This window comes from Lacerta agilis, chromosome 6 (assembly GCF_009819535.1).
Source record: "Lacerta agilis isolate rLacAgi1 chromosome 6, rLacAgi1.pri, whole genome shotgun sequence".
NCBI classification, from domain to species: Eukaryota; Metazoa; Chordata; class Lepidosauria; order Squamata; family Lacertidae; genus Lacerta; species Lacerta agilis.
In genome coordinates, this window is record NC_046317.1 from 74,633,053 (window position 1) to 74,654,021 (window position 20,969).

Sequence of the window (20,969 nt, forward strand, 5' to 3'; positions counted from 1 at the left end):
AAACCCCATTCCAAATGGAACCACAAATGGAAGAGGAAAGTAACAGCATTGAAGGAATTGTTAAAGTTAGATGAGTTGTCTTATCTCAGTCAGGAGATAATGTCAGGTAACATGCTAAATAGTCTATCCCATATTGGTCTCTACAGCTACAATAGGCACTGTAACTCTTCAACAGTTAAACCCCCAATGGGACACTCTTCCAAATAAATGCCAACAACGAAAATGTATAATATAACTGGAAGTACTTGGACATCATTTTTTAAAAAATAATTTCTATGCAATTTGACACAAAAATGACCTACATTCAAAACTAAATTATATTAATTTAACCAAAATATTTTTTGAATTCCCAAGTCATGTTACAACTTTTTAGCAATCCTCGATTTTGGAAAAATTCAACACACCCTGGACAGGCACTACCAGTGAGCTAACTGGATACTCTCCTATGTTCTCTGGGAAATATTTTTCTGATAATTTCTAAATGACTGTTTGCTAGTTAGCTTGGTGGGGTTGTTTTTTCTCTCTCTTACAAAGAGAAATGTGGCACATAATTAAAAAATTAAAGGCAACGGCGATCTAAACTAGAAAGCTTAGTTACTCCTGAATTCTTGGAGAAGGAGAGTCACCAGAATGTGAGATTTCACATGTAATAAACTAAACCACAAATATCTGGAATTATCTGGCCAAAATATAAAGGGGAATACGGAACTTCCAACAGTTGGAGATGGTGAAAAGCGACATCTAGTGGTTGCAGACAGCATATTATTTCCTTTTTCTGCTTTTATCCTTCTGTTCATGCCTTGAAATCCAGTCCACTCGTAGTTTCTTTGCTAATCTCCCTTTGGTTTCCTTCGATGCAGTTTCCCCTTCTTTTTCCTGAAAGCGGTTCAACCTTCATCCAATAAAGAAAACAAATGGAATTACTATTCTAGCATACAATTAAGGCTGCCAGATTCTGAACCAACTAACGTAGATTGTTTATCAGCAGATTGATTAGCCCACCCAGTAGTAACGAATGATTCTCTCCATGCTTGAAAAACATCACCTGCTGGCTTTGCTCCCCCACCCCATCCCCAATATCATGCTTTCTGTTAATAGCACAAGAGCAAGCCGGTTGGCAATTCTACATCCAATAAATTAGCATCAAGTGGCCACCATCTCTTAAAACATTGCTTCCCTCCTAAACCTTGTGTCTGTTGACCCAAATTACTGGTATATTCAAAGGACATTGCCAATATTCACATCTCAATATTGAACAAAATGTGGGAGATTTGCAGTCAAATCTAACAATGCTAGTTGGTATGTGAAAGGGTTAAGAAACAGAACCATGTAATAAAACTTTTACTGGATTTCCCAATTTTAGGCTACAAATAGAGCTGCCCCAACCAAAAAACCACCCCCAAACGCTGCCCATCCCTACACACAGAAAACTAATATTTCAGGGAGCAGCTTCCACCTTAACCTTCTTCCCAACTTTGTTATTTTTCTACATGCAAAGTTACTTTGATGGTGGTTACAACATGCTTGCAGCGTGGAAAATACTTAACGTTTGGTTTTCCTGATAATAGAAATTGGCACTAAACCAACATTTCACTACTCACTGGCACTTAGTTTGCTTTGTCAACCAAGATCTGAAATAAAACTGTTATCATTTCCCTATTTGGATTGAACCTGTGAGTACATATGGAAAAAACTAGTGGGCTTTTCCCTTCGCCCATAAACTTTTAAAAGGGAAACATTTGGGAGTCTTCTCCTCAAATGTTTCTTTGCCAATTATGTAGAAAGTACCAATTCCCTACAAGGGGCTGCTAGATATTGAAGTGGAGCTTAAGAAAAATGCATGGGGGAAAATCAGATTTCCTCAGCTGAAACTTCTGCAAGTATATCTATGAATGCTTTGCAGTGCAAGCCCACACATGCCTACTCAGAGGTAGGCCCCAATGAGGGCAATGGGACTTACTCTCAACCAAGTAAGTGCATCTAGAATGAAGTGGTTAGTATTAGCAATGCAGAAATAGAGGGTGGATTAAAATAATTGCATATTACTTCTCCTGCTAGCAACTGCTCAACCATAGGAACAAATCTAGTAAGCATCTGCTAATGAAAGTGGGGATTTTGTGGTTGGGTCTCTGCCTCATCCCTGCACCTGGCTACTTGCAGGGAGCAGCCAAAGGCTACATTGTAATAGCTTCGCAATAATATTAATAATTAGAAGTGAACATCTTCAAAGCCCTCTGTAAGCAAAATTCAATCCCTCTGCCACCCTATGGGGTATTTTTACAGATGACGACCTAAGGCCAACAGCCAAAGCATGCTGCCTTTCATCTTGCGGGGAAAGGATGTTGGAATGCAGGTCGGGTCTCGTTTCAGCTCCTACCTCGCAACTTTCTATTCACATCGCTTCCCCCAAAGCTCTCTTCCAGACTCCCTCTGTGCATTATTCCGGCTTCCTTGATGTTTGTTCAAGGATCTTATCAACTCAGGACTCACCAGGCATCTGCAAAGTGTACGTTCTTTCCACACATCCGCTCAGTGCGTCGTGTTCCACCTTGCACGTAAACACGGTATTCCCCGCCCCCTGTGCAGGTGTCACTCTCAGAAGACTCCACATGGAGTGCAAGCCATTGGCGCCAACTACAGTGACCGAGTGGCAGATTCCCACATGCAGTGGCTTCCCATCTTGGAACCAATTCACGCTGATCACGCTAGGGGAGAAGTTATTGATTCGGCAGCTTAGCCTCAGCTCCTCTCCTGCAACAGGTACCGGAGGGTCTGGAGTGATCCAGAGGACTTCTGGGGGGGTTCCTGTAGGGACATGAAATAACAAAGTGAGTTGTTCCCCTTAAGATATAGTGGCAAGCCTGTTCTGTCAAAGGCCATTTGGGAGAGAGAGATTTAATGCATCTCGGTTGAAATTGCTGTTTGTTTGTTTGTTTGGTTGGTTGGTTGGTTGGTTGGTTGGTTGGTTTTAATTAAATGTAACTTTCTAGTCCTCATTGCTGTAGAAAAAAATGTTGAAAGCATGTGTCCCTAGAATATATGCATTCAGGCCAAAGGCAATAATAAATGAGAGATCAAATCTGCTCCAACCACAGAGGCATCGTACCTTGCAAATTTATTTCATAGGAGAGTTCTTCGATATTTCCAAAGCTGCTGTGCTTGATCCGACAAGTATAAATTGCTCCTTCGTCATCTCTGGTCAGGATAAACTCAGTCTGGCTCCATATACTGTAAAAATCACTTTCACAAGGGAAAGGCCCAAACTGTGTCACTTCTTCAATTGGCTGTCCATTTCGAAACCAATCCAGAGTGATGTCCTTTGGGTAAAATTTCTCCACAACACAGATCAGAATAAGCTTATCCCCCTGTATGGGAACCTGGGGCGAGCTGAAGATGTAATGGCTTGCTGGTCGAGCTGCCAAATAGTAAAAATAATAATTTATTACTTGTACCCCACCCATCTGGCTGAGTTTCCCCAGCCACTCTGGGCAGCTTCCAATCGAGTGTTAAAAACAATGCAGCATTAAATATTAAAAACTTCCCTAAACAGGGCTGCCTTCAGATGTCTTTTAAAAATAGGATAGCTGCTTATTTCCTTGACCTCTGATGGAAGGGCGTTCCACAGGGCGGGCGCCACTACCGAGAAGGCCCTCTGTCTGGTTCCCTGTAATCTCACTTCTCACAATGAGGGAACTGCTAGAAGGCCCTCAGCGCTGGATCTCAGTGTCCGGGCTGAATGATGGGGGTGGAGACACTCCTTCAGGTATACAGGACCAAGGCCGTTTAGGGCTTTAAAGGTCAGCACCAACACTTTGAATTGTGCTCAGAAACGTACTGGGAGCCAATGTACCGTAGATCTCTCAGGACCGGTGTTATGTGGTCCCGGCGGCCACTCCCAGTTACCAGTCTAGCTGCCACATTCTGGATTAATTGCAGTTTCCGGGTCACCTTCAAAGGTAGCCCCACATAGAGCGCATTGCAGTAGTCCAAGCAGGAGATAACTAGAGTATGCACCACTCTGGCCAGACAGTCTGCGGGCAGGTAGGGTACCTGCGTACCAGATGGAGCTGGTAGACAGCCGCCCTGGACACAGAATTAACCCGCACCTCCATAGAGATCAAAAGTCTGTGTGTGTTTGTGTGGAGGGGAAAGTTATTCCATACACAGCTTTCAGACATTACAGTAGCTCTGCAGGAAAAGTGGAAGAACAAAAGAACCTGTGCTATAGGCATCTATTTGGCCACTGCGTGATTTTCTTGTTTTTGTGATGAATGATGTGCCTTGTCTCTATTGTTCCAAGTCACCCTCAGGTAACACAATAGGAGGCTGTGCAAATTTCACCACTTGCTCTGCCTCCAGCTCAATCCCACTGCTGGCATTTGAAGCCAAGTACACATGATGTTACCTGAAATCTGTAGGTATATGGTGGCTTTCTGAGAAACACTCCTGTTTGATGTACTTTCCCTCAAACCAGCCTCCACCCAACTTGGGAATGGAAGTTGTGGTTGTGCATGGGCAGATGACAGCTTCAGAAAACTGAAGTTTGGGGTGGCGGCGAACAAATCAGGTAATGGGCATTGGATTAAGACATCCCTGCTCCCTCTCTAGTCTGAAAGGATGTTACTTGAAACACAGCAGGAGGAAACGTCTTTGCTGATTTTTTCAAGTCACAAATCAATAGGGAATTCAAAGCATGAGATCAGTTGATTGACAAGCAGACGTCCCCACTCACCTGTCAACTTTTGGAGATAAGGATGTGGCCAGTCTGGCAGGAGAGGCTCCCTCCCCCCCCCCTGCACTATTGGAATACATAGCCTGTCTGCTGCTTCCTTTGATAACTGTTGTTAATCTTACCAGTAACATGAATAATTGTGGTCCTCCGTATTGGATTTTTGAGTGTGCTGTGCTGGATGTTGCATTCAAATTCCGCCCTGTCGTCCTTTATCGTAGGCGTGTAGCTCAGGCAGGAGGAGATGCTGTAAAATCTGCCATTGGCTTCCAACGGCTGCTTGGCCATTCCGGTAACATCTTCTCCAGCCTCACAAAGGGCTGCATCTTCCTTTGCATGGTCTGCTGCCGACACCGTCCTGTGTGGGTTTCTCCGGTACCATTTCACCTGGATTGTTTTGGGTCTAAATCCATTTATATTGCACATCAGCCTTATCTTTTCATTGATCGGGATCAGGTCAGGCTGGATGATTGAGGAGACCTGGGGCTCTGCTATATATATAAAAAAGCAAAGGCAGTTAGGGTGCAGTGCACTTAGCGAAAGGTCCCTTGAACATAGTGTGGCTGTCTTCCCAAGAATCCAGAGAAAGGGAACTCTTGGCCCTCCAGATGTTGCAGGACTACAACTCCCATCATTCCCAGCCACTGGCCATGCTAGCTAGAGCCCAAGAACACCTAGAAAACCACAAGTTCCCCATCTGTGCAGGAAACATAAAACACATTTCAATGTTAATTGAAAAACTGCTCTGCAGAGGATCGTGGAGGCCAACGTCATCAATTACTACTAGCTACAATGGCATTTTTGTAATTTCACTGGTAAAACCAGAGAATTGTAGAGTTGGAAGAGGCCATGAGGGTCTCATCTAGTCCAACCCTCTGCAAAGCAGGAATCTTTCCCCCAATGTGGGTCTCGAACCCACAACCCTGGAATTAAGAGTCTCATGCTCTACTGACTGAGCTATCCATATCTAGAGACAGTGTGCCTTTGAATAATAGGAATCCCAGGTGGGTAGAGAGCTATTGCTTTCAGAGTTCCTATAGGTGCTTGGTTGGCAACTGTGCGAACAGGATACTGGACTAGCTGGGCCTTGGCCCAATCCAGCAGAGCTCTTCTTGTGATCTTAGCACAAAATGGAGAGACCAGAGTGGCCCATGAAAAGCCAAGCAATGCCCCCTAGACATATCAGTAGTAACTTAGTAGTAACTAGAATATATTTTTTTTATTGGGCAGTAAATAAATACATCAGATAAATAAGTAAAAATGTGTGTCAGGAACAGAAAGTTTCCATTTTTGGAAGAGGTGAGGAATAGTGATAAATACATGTGCAATCTTCCATGGGTCATTTCATGCAGATCATGAACTGGGCTAAAATGAGTGGCTTCCACACTGAAATGTTTTAGGATTCTTTAAAATTTACCTTTTGCAAGCCGCGCTTGATAAAAGATGGTTAAAAATATGCTGCATAAGCCTGTCAGTATGATGCAAGAGGCAGCCACCCCGACAATAAATGCCGTGTCCCGATGATAGGATTTTGGTACTAGAATACAAATGTATTTATTAAAACCAATAGCAGTTGTTCTTTTTTTTGACATATGCTTTGTCACTTCTTTGGCTTTGGCTTCCAAGACTGCTTGCTGGGACTCCCCTGCTTGAACATGATTTATTTTTACTTAGCCTGTCCTGTTGTTATCTCTGACAACAGAACAGTGGATCTAAATAAGTGTAATGGACTGTGGTCCTGCGGGATTTGCTTTTGGTACATGAATAAAAAGCCATTGTCTGGATTCAGGTCTAGAGCTTGAGGTCTCCTTGGATGAGGAGCAAAGGAATCATAGAATCATAGAGTTGGAAGAGACCACAAGGGCCATCCAGTCCAACCCCCTGCCAAGCAGGAAACACCATCAAAGCATTCCTGACAGATGGCTGTCAAGCCTCTGCTTAAAGACCTCCAAAGAAGGAGACTCCACCACGCTCCTTGGCAGCAAATTCCACTGTCAAACAGCTCTCACTGTCAGGAAGTTCTTCCTAATGTTTAGGTGGAATCTTCTTTCTTGTAGTTTGAATCCATTGCCCCGTGTCCGCTTCTCTGGAGCAGCAGAAAACAACCTTTCACCCTCCTCCATATGACATCCTTTTATATATTTGAACATGGCTTTCATATCACCCCTTAACCTTCTCTTCTCCAGGCTAAACATACCCAGCTCCCTAAGCCGTTCCTCATAAGGCATCGTTTCCAGGCCTTTGACCATTTTGGTTGCCCTCCTCTGGACACGTTCCAGCTTGTCAGTATCCTTCTTGAACCGTGGTGCCCAGAACTGGACACAGTATTCCAGGTGAGGTCTGACCAGAGCGGAATACAGTGGTACTATTACTATTACCTTCCAGCAGATCCACACTGCCAATGAGCCTGAGGATCTGGACATCTCCGTCCTAGGACTGAAGGTCCCCACACCAGCTTCCTGGGTGGTGCAGGTGCCTCCAGACCCCCCACCCCTCCAATTATCGCAGGACCATAGAAGTAGAGGAGATGGTGAGCATAGCAGGAACTTCAGAGCCACCAGCAAATTGTGTGGCTAGTTGCCTGTGAGGCTCCTTGGAGACCACACCTCAACCCCCCACTCAGCTATGAAGTCAACCAGTCCCCCCATCTCTCTCAGCCTAACATACTTCACAGGGGTTGTTGTGAGGATAAGGAGAACTATGTATGCCACCTCAAGCTCCTTGGAGGAAAGGTGGAATATAAATGTAACAAATAACAATAAACAGATTTGTGGACACTTACTTGTGACCAACAAAGTTGTATTTCTACGTAGCGGCTTTCCCAGGGACTCGTGTTGGACTTCACAGATATATAAGGAACCATTATCAGCCTCGGACACCATTTGGGTGACACGACTCAGCACAGCAAACAAACCATCACGACCTCGGGAAGATGGGGCCCCTGTGCATATATCTGAGGACAGCGGTGTTTCGCGTACGCTGCCTTGTTTCCTGACCAGCCAAGAGATGTTAATTGCTTGTGGGTAGAAGTCATGAACATTGCAAGAAAATGTCTTCTCTCCTTCTGCAGCAGCTAGGAGACTTTGGGGTGACAGCAGCACAGCAGGCTGAGCTGGGGTGGGGAAGCAGATTGTTATCAGAGAGGGACATCGCTCATATCCACAACTGAGGAATACCTTCCACGTATCTGTTTAAATGGAATCTACTCCATGGAAGCTTTTGATCTAATTAAATGTGTTAGGCGCTATACATTTAAAGTAGTCTCCTACCACTTTAAACAGTCATGGCTTCTTCTCCCAAAGCATCTTTGGAAGTGTAGTTTGTTCAAGGAGCTGAGATTTGCAAGGAGACCCCTATTCCCCTCATGGAGCCACAATTTACAGATTGGTTGAGCAGTCAATCCCTCTTCCAGAAAACTAAGGAGGCACTAAGGATGTGGCGCTGTGGGTTAAACCACAGAGCCTAGGGCTTGCCAATCAGAAGGTCAGCGGTTTGAATCCCTGCAACGGGGTGAGCTCCTGCCAACCTAGCAGTTCGAAAGCACGTCAAAGTGCAAGTAGATAAATCGGTACCACTCCGGCAGGAAGGTAAACGGCGTTTCCGTGCACTGCTCTGGTTTGCCAGAAGCGGCTTAGTCATGGTGGCCACATGACCCAGAAGCTGTACGCCGGCTCCCTCGGCCAGTAAAACGAAATGAGCCCTTAAGCTATTATTATTCATGGATCTCATGGTCCTCTGCGGGACATACCAGGAGAGGCGGTCCCGTAAGTACTATCTGAGTCCCATGAGTACTATCATGAACTATCTGAGAAGAATGTATGGCTAGCTAAGTGGAACATTGGACAACAGCACTGCAATATTTTGTGGCCGGTGCCACATACCGGTAATAGCCCACTCTGCTGGACCATTTTGTTGATCTCAAAGATTCTTCCTTTTGTGTTGGTTGGATAACTTCAAAAAGCAATTGGTACCTCTGAGTTTAAGCTGGATCTTTCCATTTCCATACTGCGGAGTTACTAACACAGTGCACGTGTAAATCCCTTCATCCCTTAATGTCACATCGGACAAGGTGAGTGATGCAATGCCATGGGGTAGTAAATCAACATTCACTAAGGGCCCGTGCCGGTAACCTGCTGTGTGGTTCCCATCAAACAAAAACACTGCCCTCTCTTCTCCAGATACAGTCTTCACCGCCCATTTCAGAGCCACGTCTTCTTTTCTGACGCTCTCCTGAACTGTAAAGTTACAATGCAGCACAACTGGGTTGTGTACCAGGCCTACTACAGGAGAAGGGCTAGTCTTCACCTCCAAAGCAGCTGGAAACAAAACAGAAGGGGGGAGTGTGAAGATACACGCACACACACACACACACACACACACACACTCGTAGCCAGGGGAGCAGCTGCCCCCTTAAATAACTGACCCACTGAATCACAGGTAACTTGGTTCTGAGACACACACCCCAAACATAAAGCCTGTCCTCCCTTTGGCACCAAAAATGTTGCAAAGATTACAAAATAATAGAAAATTAATCGGTGAGCAATAGACTCTCTCTGTGTGTCTCTTTTTATCTATCTACACACGCACACATATCCACAGTCTGCATAGTTCTTTTACTGAGAGTATGTCCCCTTTGAGCAAATATAATTTTAAATTAGACAATATTTAATATTGGTTTTTAAAGACCAATGGCAAGGTTTTAACAGTATCTTTTTTTATCAGTGTATGTAATACAAGGTCAGCAATATGCCAAGAATGTGTGTCACTTTTTTAACCACTGGCAAAACATAAACTTTGTGTCAATTTCTCAGTTAACTTGATTTCCCAAGGCTTCCTGTGGTTTTTTTAAAAAAAAAATTAAATTATTTATTAAATTTGTATATTGCCTTTCATCAGAAGAGAACGGGGCAGTTTGCAACATAAAATGACAAAATAAGAACACAAAATGCATACCCAGAAAACAAACAAGAGCAAACCCTCCCCACATACTTTTTGTACTCTTTTACTATGTTTAGTTTAAACCTTATGTTTTCCAAAATCTTGCCACTGAGATTCCTGCAGCTAATCAGTCGATAGCCTACCAAGTTTCTATGTCAAATATCCCAATTTTCCCCTGTAAAGAGATTTGATAGAGCCAGTTGGGGGGATTTCTCTCTCCTCCGGGCTGCTGATTACTGCTGAGATTTCTTTAAGAACCTCTTCCAAATGCCCTTTGTAAAAATGTGGGGTATCAAAATAAAATACTAGATGTTGGGGGGGGGGGGAGCAGGCTAATTTCTCATACACAAAATGATTGAAACCATTATTTCGGGGGGGGGGGGCTACTGCCTGTACATTTCGTCTGAGATCTTAGGTTCTGCAAATGCTAGAAATTTAACTCTTAAAAAAGAAGAGGAAGAGGTGGAAGATGAGGAAGAAAGCTGGGAATCTGTGGGTTATGGTTCATGTGATGGCAATTGTCCCCACCCACCCCCTTTTGTCCCCTGCCCCATGCCTCTGATGCTGCTTCTAGTATACAAGCCGCGGCTCCAGCAAGTAAAGGAGGAAGGGTCCCCTACCTGCAGCCATAAGGTAGGATAAGAAGAGAAGCAGTTCCATTGCAGAGGTTAAGGAAGCAAAACAGGTGGACTTTGCGCCACACCTTCAGAGGTTAAAAGTACCCAAAGGAACGTTGCCAAGAGGTGGCTAAGACGCTTAGCCTCGCCCCAGGAGAGGCTTTGCAAACAGCAGCTAATTGTCACGCCCCTTTTCCGCATTTCATTACGCTATGGACGTTTCACTTCCCTATGAACTCAGCTTTTGCAATCCCCTGAACACCCCCCACGTGCATACTGTATATAGTAACATTTCATGCATCTCAGTAGACGGTAGTTTACGAACACTTTTCCCTCCCTAACAGGGAGGTAGGGGCAGAGCAAGGGGGCAGGGGGTGGGCTGCCCTGGGTACCACCCTGGGAGGGTGACACTCGGGGCGGTGTGTGGGAATACGTTTTTGGTTTCTCCCGCGCGCGATAGCCGCTGCACTGATGCTAACGCGCAGAAGGAGAAGAAGATCCGGCCGGAGTTAGAGCCGGGATCCCTCCGTGCTCCAAAAAGCGCGCCAGGAAACTCCTTGCTAACGGCTGCAAGGCTGGTTTCCCGCCCGGAAAAGCTCGTTATTGCTAAGTTGTGATTGGTTTATGCTGAGTTGGTGACGCTGTATAATTTGTCAATAAATAGCCCCTGCCTCAGTTTGAGGCGACGGAGAGTTCGCTCGCATTCAGTGAGTGCACTTCAACAACCGACTGCAGTGTGATTTATTTTGGCCTCCTTTCTGCTTCTTCGGCCGCACCTTTTACTTTTCTTGCTGCCTATCGCTATCCTCTTCAGACCTTCTGCAACTCCTAAAACTCCTCACAACCTTCAAGAACCCTCATAACCAGTGGGAGCAGGCTCTCCAGCGACTGGTTATCCCGACAGCGGTGCCCTGTCGCTGGCGCGTGGCTGCAGCCTTAAAACTTGCTGTGCCGCCGCACGGAATGGGTGCCGGCCGCTCACGGCAAGTTTTAAGGCTGCAGCATGCAAACAGCCTTAAAACTTGCCACGCCGTCGCACGGTCGGGAGGGGTGCCGGCCGCTCGCGCCCACCATCTTGGGTGGACTGTGCATGTCCGCACATGCAGAGTCCACCCAGGATGCTGCGCGCACGCCATGACGTCAGGGCACACGCGTGCTAGGGAGCAGCACCCTGCCCCCAGGGGGGTGCCCCCTCATTTGTCGCCCCGGGCGGCAAAGTGGCTCCCTATGCCCCTGGAGGGAGGTCACCTGCTCTTGATGGGGTTACACTTCCCTTGAAGGAGCAGGTTTGTTGTCTGGGGGTACTCTTGGACCCTTTGCCGTCGCTGGAGCCTCAGGTGACCTCAGTGGCCCAGAGTGCCTTCTACCAGCTTCGGCTGGTGGCCCAGCTATGCCCCTATCTGCACAGGGATGGCCTAACTACTGTTGTCTATGCTCTGGAAACCTCAAGGTTAGATTACTGCAATGGGTTATATGTAGGGCTGCCTCTGAAGATGGTTAGGAAACTTCAGCCGGTGCAGAATTCAGCAGCCAGGTTGAACATATTACATCGATCCTGGTCCGACTGCACTGGCTGCCAATTAGTTTCCAAGCCCAACTCAAAGTGCTGGTTTTGACCTATAAAGCCTTAAACGGCTCAGGACCGCAATACCTCAAGGATCTTCTGAGGCCCTCCTTTGTGTGCCCCCTCCTCGAGAGGTTCGGAGGGTGGCAACAGAAGAATGGGCGTTCTCTGCAGTGGTTCCCCGTCTATGGAATGCTCCCCCCAGGGAAGTTCGCCTGGCGCCTTCATGATACACCTTTAGGCACCAGGCAAAAACGATCCTTTTTAACCAGGTTGATCCAATTTACATCCTATGCCCTTTTAAAATGTGATGGGGGGACCTATTGGCTTGTTTCTATTTTTCTATTTTTATTAGGTATTTTGTGGTTGTATATATTTATTTTATTATGTGAACCGGCCCTGAGACCCCAGAAAAATGGGGGGGGGGAGGCGTAATGTAACGTGTTGCGACACCGCATTAACATCGGGGCCAGAAATGAGTTTAAGGTGCCATTCCAACGTTCATTTATTTCGGAGCAACCCCAACTTGAATTCATCAGACATGCACATTTGATTATTTTGACTGGCTAGGCTGGAACGCGCGAGGTGAGGAAGGAAACTTAGTCGCAACCATTTGGGGACTATTCAGACGCGAGCGCTACCGAAGACCAGGAAGCAGGGGGCGCCCTGTTGTTGTTCAGTCGTTCAGTCGTGTCCGACTCTTCGTGACCCCATGGACCAGAGCACGCCAGGCACGCCTATCATTCACTGCCTCCCGCAGTTTGGCCAAACTCATGTTAGTAGCTTCGAGAACACTGTCCAACCATCTCATCCTCTGTCGTCCCCTTCTCCTCGTTCCCTCCATCTTTCCCAACATCAGGGTCTTTTCCAGGGAGTCTTCTCTTCTCATGAGGTGGCCAAAGTACTGGAGCCTGGAGTACATGGGGGCGCCCATGGCGTGCTAAAAACCCATGTACTGGAGTACATGGGGGGCGCCCATGGCGTGCTAAAACTATGCCCTGGCCGGTGGAACCCGGGACCCACAGCCGGGGAAGCGGGCACTTGGCCGGGAGCCGTTTTTCTCTCGCAAGTAAGTGAATACGCCTCGGACACGAGCAGCCCGGGGCGCTAGGACGCTTGCACGGGGAAGAGCAGCGCACAGCCGCCTCGAACTCGCCGCCCTCGCGGATTTTGCTAGTTCTCAAGGCTTCGCGCGCTGCCGCTGTGCTATTTCGGAAGTCACTCCACGCCCCCTTCAGGGGAGCGTGAGGAATGCGTTGTCCTTTCTCCGCCCGAATGGCGTGACGATACACGTGCTCCGGCCGCGCGTCTTTCCATTGCGCTCGGTTGTCTGTTCCTACTATGCCCGTGAGCGGGTTTAGCGAGCCCTCCGCGTCACACCGCCGCGTTTGCTATCAGGTAAGAGTGCTCAGGAATGCAAAGCTGAGCCTGCAGTCCTCTGAGCACTTGCCCCTGTGCATTAACTCGGTGGGATTTACTTCCGAGTAGATATGCAGCCGCCACTCTCCAAAATGCACGGTAGGACCGGGTGGGGGGTCGATGCAACTTCACTTTAAAATTGCTGCAGATAGAGGGAGGGGTGAAAGCAGCATATTGTTTAATTTCTGCTAGCCAAACCAAAAGGAAGCACTTTAGAAATTTAATACAGAAACATGATTTTTTTAATGTTGTGAATCACCCCGAGATCTATGGATGAAGGGTGCTATACCAATTTAATAAATAAAATAAAAACGCCTGCAAATTCTGTAATCTCCGCTTAGAACTGTTTTCATGAGAACATATTGACTAAGTCTCACTGCATTCGATAATTAAGGTAAAGTTAAAGGGACCCCTGACCATTAGGTCCAGTCCTGAACAACTCTGAGACTGCGGAGCTCATCTCACTTTACTGGCCGAGGGAGCCGGCGGTCATGTGGGCAGCATGACTAAGCCGCTTCTGGCAAACCAGAGCAACACACGGAAACGCCCTTTACCTTCCCACCAGAGCTGTACCTATTTATCTACTTGCAGTGCTTTCGAACTGCTAGGTTGGCAGGAGCAGGGACTGAGCAACAGGAGCTCACCCCGTCACAGGGATTTGAACAGCAAGCAGACCTTCTGATCGGCAAGCCCTAGGCTCTGTGGTTTAGACCACAGCGCCACCTGTCCCTTATTCGAGAATTACTTTCAAGCAAATGTACATATGCAGCCATCAGTGTAATCTTGAGGCGCAAGTCCCACTGAGTGCTTCCTTCGCAGATAAGAGGATAGAATGCAGTCTTCATCACATTGATGGGAAGTAGTACTTTTGAGATGCTCCCAGCCCCTGCCAGCACTTCTGTCAATGCCAACAGCAGACAGAAACATTTCCATCAGCTGCATCATGTTGCCTCCAATATACAGAGGCTGGGTTCTGTAATGCATTTCTGAAATGTTTCAGTAGTTGGAACCCTAGCAGCTGATGGTATGGCATGTTGATACACTTACCTACTATTTTTCTCATTTTGGCCATTTGATTTCTTTCCTTTCTGAACTGCATATATATATTGAAAGATGAGCATAATCATATTTTCATGCAATCTAGCTGTCAAGCTAAGCATACTTTGAATTGCAAGCTTTAACCCTCAGCCTTCCACATAGCTACAGGCCATTCCTAAATACACCTACCGGTACTTGCACCTAGTGAACAAAGATTTACTCCCACATATGTATACATGTGCCTCAGATGTTTAACCAGATGCTCTTTGTCCTCCTCATCAATCTGCTGCTTTACTATCAGGTGCAGTCCATGGAATGAATTAGCAGGAAGGAAGCTTTTCTACAGTGGACTTGGGTTGTCCTGCATGCTTCCCCTGTCCAACTCATCCATCTTTGCTGCGAGTCCTGGAATACCTGCTCCCTGCCTTGCTGACCATTTCCCACTGGCCTGGGAGGGCGGAGCCCTGGATGACTCCAGCTAAAAAAGCCGAGACTGAAGAGACCAGAGACTAAGGGTGTCTCTTAGTGCAGACCCCGGTCATTGAGCCTGAGCTTCCACAGCCACCGCCCACCATGAAAACCATCATTGGCAGGATTTGCAGCAATTAACAGCAGATACTTTTTATGCTTATGATAGTAATTTTTTTCTCTTGCTAATTATGCTGCTTTAAGTGTGCATTTTATATTTGACTTCCTTTAATAGTTTTATTTTGAATTTTTTTTAATGCTAGCTTTGTTAACGTTGCTGCATTAAGTGTGCATTTTGTAGTTGACCTGTTTTGTAATCATTCATTTTGAAATCTTTAAAATATTTTAGTTTGCTGTTAATTATGCTGCTTTGAATGTAAACTTGACTTCTGTAATGTTTTGTTTGGGTTGCTTTATTTGATGTTTTAATGTAGGTTGTAAACCACTTTTGAGATGTTTTAAATATATATATATAAAGAAGTATATAAATGAAATGAATAATTTGCTGTATACTTACTGTTCAATCCTAGCATTGCTGTCATATGGCACATTCCTATACATGTTTACTTGTAAGCAGTGCCCAGTGGACTCAATGAGGCTTACACTCACTTATGTGCAGACAGGGTTGCAACACAACAGCCTACTCCTATATAGTGAAGCTGACCTAATCTCATTGATTGCAGCAGGCTTAAAAGTGCCAAACTGAATCTGGCTGCTAAAGATACTTCCTTTAAAGGCAATTGACATTTGGCACAAGAGGCTGTGATGCAAACTGAGGTGAACAGGAGTCTGGCCATCTTGCACTGGCCTAAACTGGGAGGATTACATAACTGGACTACATAAACCCAACATAAGAAATAATGTCTGGCATTTATTTCATTTTCATATTCTTTTTCAATACTCATTTTTTTCAGTTGCCGGTATGAAACTTTTTGCTTCAAGAAAATAAACAGATGCAAGTGGAATTGTAGAGTGCTCTAGCAGCCTCAAAATACTGTCATCAAGTCCTAAAACCCCAACATAATTGTTGTATAAATACAAAGCAATGAAAAAGGATAAAATTTATTTCATAATGTAACATAACTGAAGATATTTAAATACTCTTTGCAGTACACACTGTCTTCTTTTATCCAACCATGGATCTCTTTCTTCCTCTGAGCCGCACTTCATCCAGTTTTTTAATCACTGGAGCTGATTTTTTAGATATAGCCGAGTACTTCTTCAAGAGTGCTTTGAACAGAGCCTCTGTGTTTGGGTGGGTGCTCAAAAAGGCTTTCTCCAAAACATACAAATCAACACCCTTGTCCTCAGGTAGGGCAGAAATAAAACTCAGTCCAAAATCTATTAACACCAGCTCCATCTTTTTTGCTGGTGGTGGTCGCAGCAGCATGTTAGAAGTTGTGAGATCCCCATGCACAAGATCTTCATCATGCATATGTGCCAGAATCTCACCAATCTTCTCTGCTAGCAGAATAAGGTTGCTGGAATCATTTCTAGATTGCTGTTCAGACATAATATAGTCCCGGACTGTAGTTGAGCCCACAATATCTTCAAGATATATACAATTGGAAACATAGTCCACAAAGTATACAACAGGTGCAGAGATCCCTAAAAAAGAAGAGGACAACCATAAACAATTAGTCCTCAGCTTTGTACATCAACCAAAAATTATACATCATAATTGGCCCCAAATACAAACAAGTCTTCAGAGCAAGTAAAGTTTTTTTTGCAGTGAATACACATGCAAGTTCAAGGATCTATAATCATTCACCTTGTCAGGTACAGAAACTAAAAGCTGCCTCTAGCCAACCAAACCAGTTCTTGTACATAATCTACCTTAAATTATACTGGTTCTGAAAAGTTAAGAAGTCAAGACAAAGACTACCCCTGCTTCAAGTCTCCAGAACACATGTGTTATGGAGGTTGCAGGTGTATTTCTCATTTAGTGGCTTTCACAGCTCTATAGTAGCCTTCACTGTGTTGCAGCAAGACAGTACAAGCTGCAGCTATGCACCTTAACTTCTTTTCTGTCACAGAATCCAAGGGATCTAGGAAGAGGGTGGTGTGTAGTGGGTAAAAGGAGCTAAGAGTGTGCAGCACAGGTGATGGGTTTTAAAACCAATGGAGCCACCACTCTAATAAGAACAACACAGTTCGCTCACCCTAGCTATGCACAGTTCTGCAACTTTGGTTTTCAACTAGTGGGTCAGGACCAACAACAGCAGTACCAGCGCCATGCAAATATATTGGGGGGGGGGGGAAGGGTGTGCAAATGTGTGTTGGGTTAAAGGTGGGTCCAGGGCCCAAAATGTGAACGAGTACTGCCCTAATGCAAAGGCACTGTTCAAGACATGAGTAATATTTTCTAAAAGAATTAATGTCCTAATAATGCATTACTCTTAAGCATCTTTAAAACCATTTCTCCATTTTTTGTCATCCATTGGATGCTTCCTGTTTCTTATGTGTGCCAAACCAAGAGTTTGGGCTACCTGTGAGTGGTCAGAAAAAGCGTATAGGATGCTTTCACTGAACTACAAATCCCACCCCCTTACAAAAATAGGGAACAGAGAATGGTGGCTTTTTTTTTTTAATAAGCCCACAGGAAAAACAACTGTTAATCTTGGGGGCGGGGTGTTCTTTCCCCTTCCCCAACATTACCAGGGCACTTTTTTAGATCTACCAAGCAGACTTCAACATATTTATATCCTCCAGCGAAAGTGAGCACCCTTAGGAACTTTGGAAGGGACGAAGACAGCGGCGAACCCTGTCTGCTGGGGCGCCTGTCCAAAACACCTGTGGCTTAGCCCACCGCCTTCAATAACCAGTCTTCACCTTCCTTGCCTATAGCAGGGGGGGGGGGTGAGTTTCGGTCAGTAAAAAACGTACGACTGGAATCGAGCTGCGTGCCTGGCTTTGCTTGCAATTCCTGCTTTGCTTGCAATTCCCAACCGCGCACTCTTTGCAAAGATGTGGGGGCCGGTCATGCAATTTAAAGGACACGGAATCCCAGGCCGCGCGCCCTCCCTCCAGTCTCGAGCCGTCCCACCTGCCCGCCGGCAGCGAAGCAGCGAGCGGGCCTCCTGCGCCGTCCGCCTGCGGCTCAGACGCTCCTCCAACAGCGGGTGCCGGTAACGCTTGTGGAAGCGGTGCTTCACCACAGTTGGCCGGCCTAAGAAGAGGCCCCGGTAGACCCGGGCTTCGGCTCCCTGCTGGACCATCTGGAGCCCCGCCATGGGCGGAACAGCCGCCTCGGGCTCGGCGCCAGCCGCGCTCCTCTCAGCCAGCGCATCCGCCATCATGGACGCCAACGGCCGCTCTCTTTACCTCCGAGGTGGACAATGCGCGTGCGCCGTTCCTCGAGGCTTCTTACGTACAGCGCGGGGATCGGAGAGTTGGGCCGGCGGAAACAACCGAGTCCGGAATCTGCACTTGCCGGAAACAGCCGAGCCTGGAATCTGAACCTAGCCGACTTCGCAGTCCGTTTGCTTCCTAGTTGTGCCCAGCGGTGCTTTCAAGTGCAAGTATTGGGCTGCATATGTATCCTTAGATCTCAGTGGGGCATATACTTGGATCAGCCTTACACCGAGTCTGACCATTAGCCCGACCATCTATCTTTTTTTTTTTTTTTGCTTCTATTTTTATTTCGTTTTCCGCCCAATATAAAAAAATACAGATAAAAACCAAATATACATCAAATACAAATACAGATACTCCGCCAAGCATTGTGACTTCCCTCCCTTCCGTCTCTGGTTTCGTTCCTTCCTTTCATTCCTTCGCTTTCCCAAATGACATTTGTGTTTCCAAAATTAGATTATTATCCATTTTATACTCTATTTTTATATTGCAAGTATTGTATCAAATCCTGTCAGTGTTTTCGTATCTTTACCGTGTTTTTTCAGATATTCAATAAATTTACTCCAATCTGATTGAACCTTTTTGTCACTTTGATTTCTAATTCTCCCTGTCATTTTTGCTAATTCTATAATTTTATTCTCCAATCCTCAATTGTTGGTAATTCAGCTGATTTCCATTTTTGTGCCAGTAAAATTCTAGCTGCAGTGGTGGCATATAAAAATAATCTTTGATCTTTCCTGGTAATTTCATTCTCTGTCAACCCTAACAAAAAAGCTAGCCTGACCATCTATCTATAAAGGCATGCCATACTAAAAAAAAAAAAAAAATCCTGAAGAAGTGTGCATGCACACGAAAGCTCATACCAAGAACAAATTTAGTGAACTCTCTAAGGTGCTACTGGAAGGATTTTTGTATTTTATATTTTATTTTATTTTGTTTTTTAAAAATCTCATTGTTTATCTATGTCTCTCATTGATCTAATTTAGAAGAGGGGGATGAGAAGTGGTTGTCTTCCACTCAAATTAGCGGAACTGGGGGAATATGTACAGAAGGGCTATTACCTGACTAGGTAGTTCCATCCAACATTTCCTCCAAGCAAAGTGGCTCATTACAATTTCTTAACCATGGATCTAACGGCTTCAATATGCTGACATGAGGGTATGGCACCCTCTGCTGACCAGTTTCTGAATTAAGGGTGCTTCCGAGGACAGGGGCGTGTGATTTGCAAACGAGTTGCTGAGATGTCGGAAATGGGTTGTTGTTGGTAACGGGTTTTTTGTTTGTTTGTTTGTTTGTTTTTACTTATATAGAAAGGCCAAATCTGTACAGTATTAAATGGAGAAAAATCTGGGCGGAGATTTTGATGCCATCACGTGGAGATACATGGCTGAGAGAGAGATCTAGATCATGATGGAGGGATCGTGGAGGTAGCAGGGGCTAAATCACGGGTGCTCATGGGCGTACCGAAGGGGGGGCAGGAGGGGGCAGCTGCCCCCCCCTAGAAGCCAGCTGCCCCCCCCCAGAAGCAAAAATGATCGGCGCCGGGCAAGAGGAGCCGCATCCCGGGCTGCCCGGCGCTTCCATTTAGGCTGAGGAAGAAGCGGGCCAGGAGGAGAGGAGCGGAGAAGGAGGCTGCTGTCCCTGCCGCCCAAGTTCCTCCCTTTGCCCCCCCCCCCCTTGCCCAAGGCAGCTCCTGTCCCGGAGGCAAGGAGGAGCGCGCTCACAGCGGCGGGCTGCTGTGGGGACGGCTCTGCTCACTGTGCTTTTTGCCCCTGCGTCAGGCTTCGCTCTTCCCTCTCACGCCTCCCTCCCTCCCTGTGTTCTGGGAATATTAACACGTTTGGAGGGCTTGCCTGTTCCTGGCGTTGTGTTGTCTGTCATTCCTTCACCCCAACTCCTCTGGTTCGCCCCTTTTAAAGTTACTTTACTGCTCTGAAGTTGGTGTTTCCCTCTGTCCCCCTTTTTCTGAGTTGTTTAAAATCCCTGCTTTTCTACCGCTAGCAAAAATATCTCCTGGGTTGGTGTTTCGCAGCGTCCTTTTACCTGCCGCTAGCAATTACTGTTGTTCAGCCCCTCCCTGCCTTTTGCTGTGTTAAAACCACCTTGTTGTTAAGACCCTCCTTGTTGTGGCTTCTCCCTGTTCCTTAGTTACTGTTTTGCCCAGCAGCATTTAACCCTTTGTTTTCCACTTTCCTGCCTTCAAGTCTTTATCAAGTTTGCATTTAAGTCTGGTGACTTCTTTTTCAGTGTATCTGAAGAAGTGTGCATGCACACGAAAGCTCATACCAAGAACAAACTTAATTGGTCTCTAAGGTGCTACTGGAAGGAATTTTTTAATTTTTTAAAATGAATTTCTCAATGCATTTAAAAATGTTACTTTCCTGGGAAGGATTTCCCAGGTGGGCTGGCGATGATAATAAATACTCATATTGTGAAAATAATAAAAGGTGGGCTGGCGATGATAATAAATACTCATATTGTGAAACTGTACAGCCGGAGACCATTTCAGGCAATTGCCAACTCATAGATCCTTTTGGACCTGGAAAAAGGCAAAACGGGTGGAACAGTGGCGGGGCAGGAACAAGGCATAACAGGGAAGAACGGGGTTTGCAAGATATAAAAAACGACTTCAAAATTCCTGTCCATGAACCTCAGCATTGACCAAGATGCTACATAGTGACCTTCATAGGAATCTGTGGCTGAAGGGGCCAGAGAAGGGTTAAAAAGGCAATGCATTGGGGAAACACCCCCCTCCCAACAACCTGGATTCAAAGAGGGAGGGGAAGGAGGAAAGTAAAGCTCCATCTCATCCCTCCCAGCCCAGGTCCATGCCAGGTGGGGG

At 45.9% G+C, this 20,969-nt stretch overlaps 1 protein-coding gene and 1 gene segment (V, D, J or C); both read right to left on the minus strand.

Annotated features, from left to right (window-relative positions):
* Positions 1-576: 576 nt before the first annotated feature.
* LOC117048968 lies at positions 577-10,359 on the minus strand. The segment is given in 8 exon segments: positions 577-892; positions 2,491-2,805; positions 3,107-3,415; positions 4,855-5,220; positions 6,147-6,266; positions 7,512-7,841; positions 8,770-9,045; positions 10,288-10,359. Coding segments are annotated over 8 exon segments (1,761 nt in total).
* A 5,460-nt stretch (positions 10,360-15,819) lies between these two features.
* TP53RK (TP53 regulating kinase) lies at positions 15,820-18,086 on the minus strand. The gene is made up of 2 exons (XM_033153477.1): positions 17,820-18,086; positions 15,820-16,381 (listed from the first exon to the last, which is right to left on the minus strand). The coding sequence occupies exons 1-2, from the start codon at positions 18,070-18,072 to the stop codon at positions 15,900-15,902; spliced, it is 735 nt and encodes a 244-aa protein (XP_033009368.1). The 5' UTR covers positions 18,073-18,086; the 3' UTR covers positions 15,820-15,899.
* Between the last annotated feature and the right edge of the window lie 2,883 nt (positions 18,087-20,969).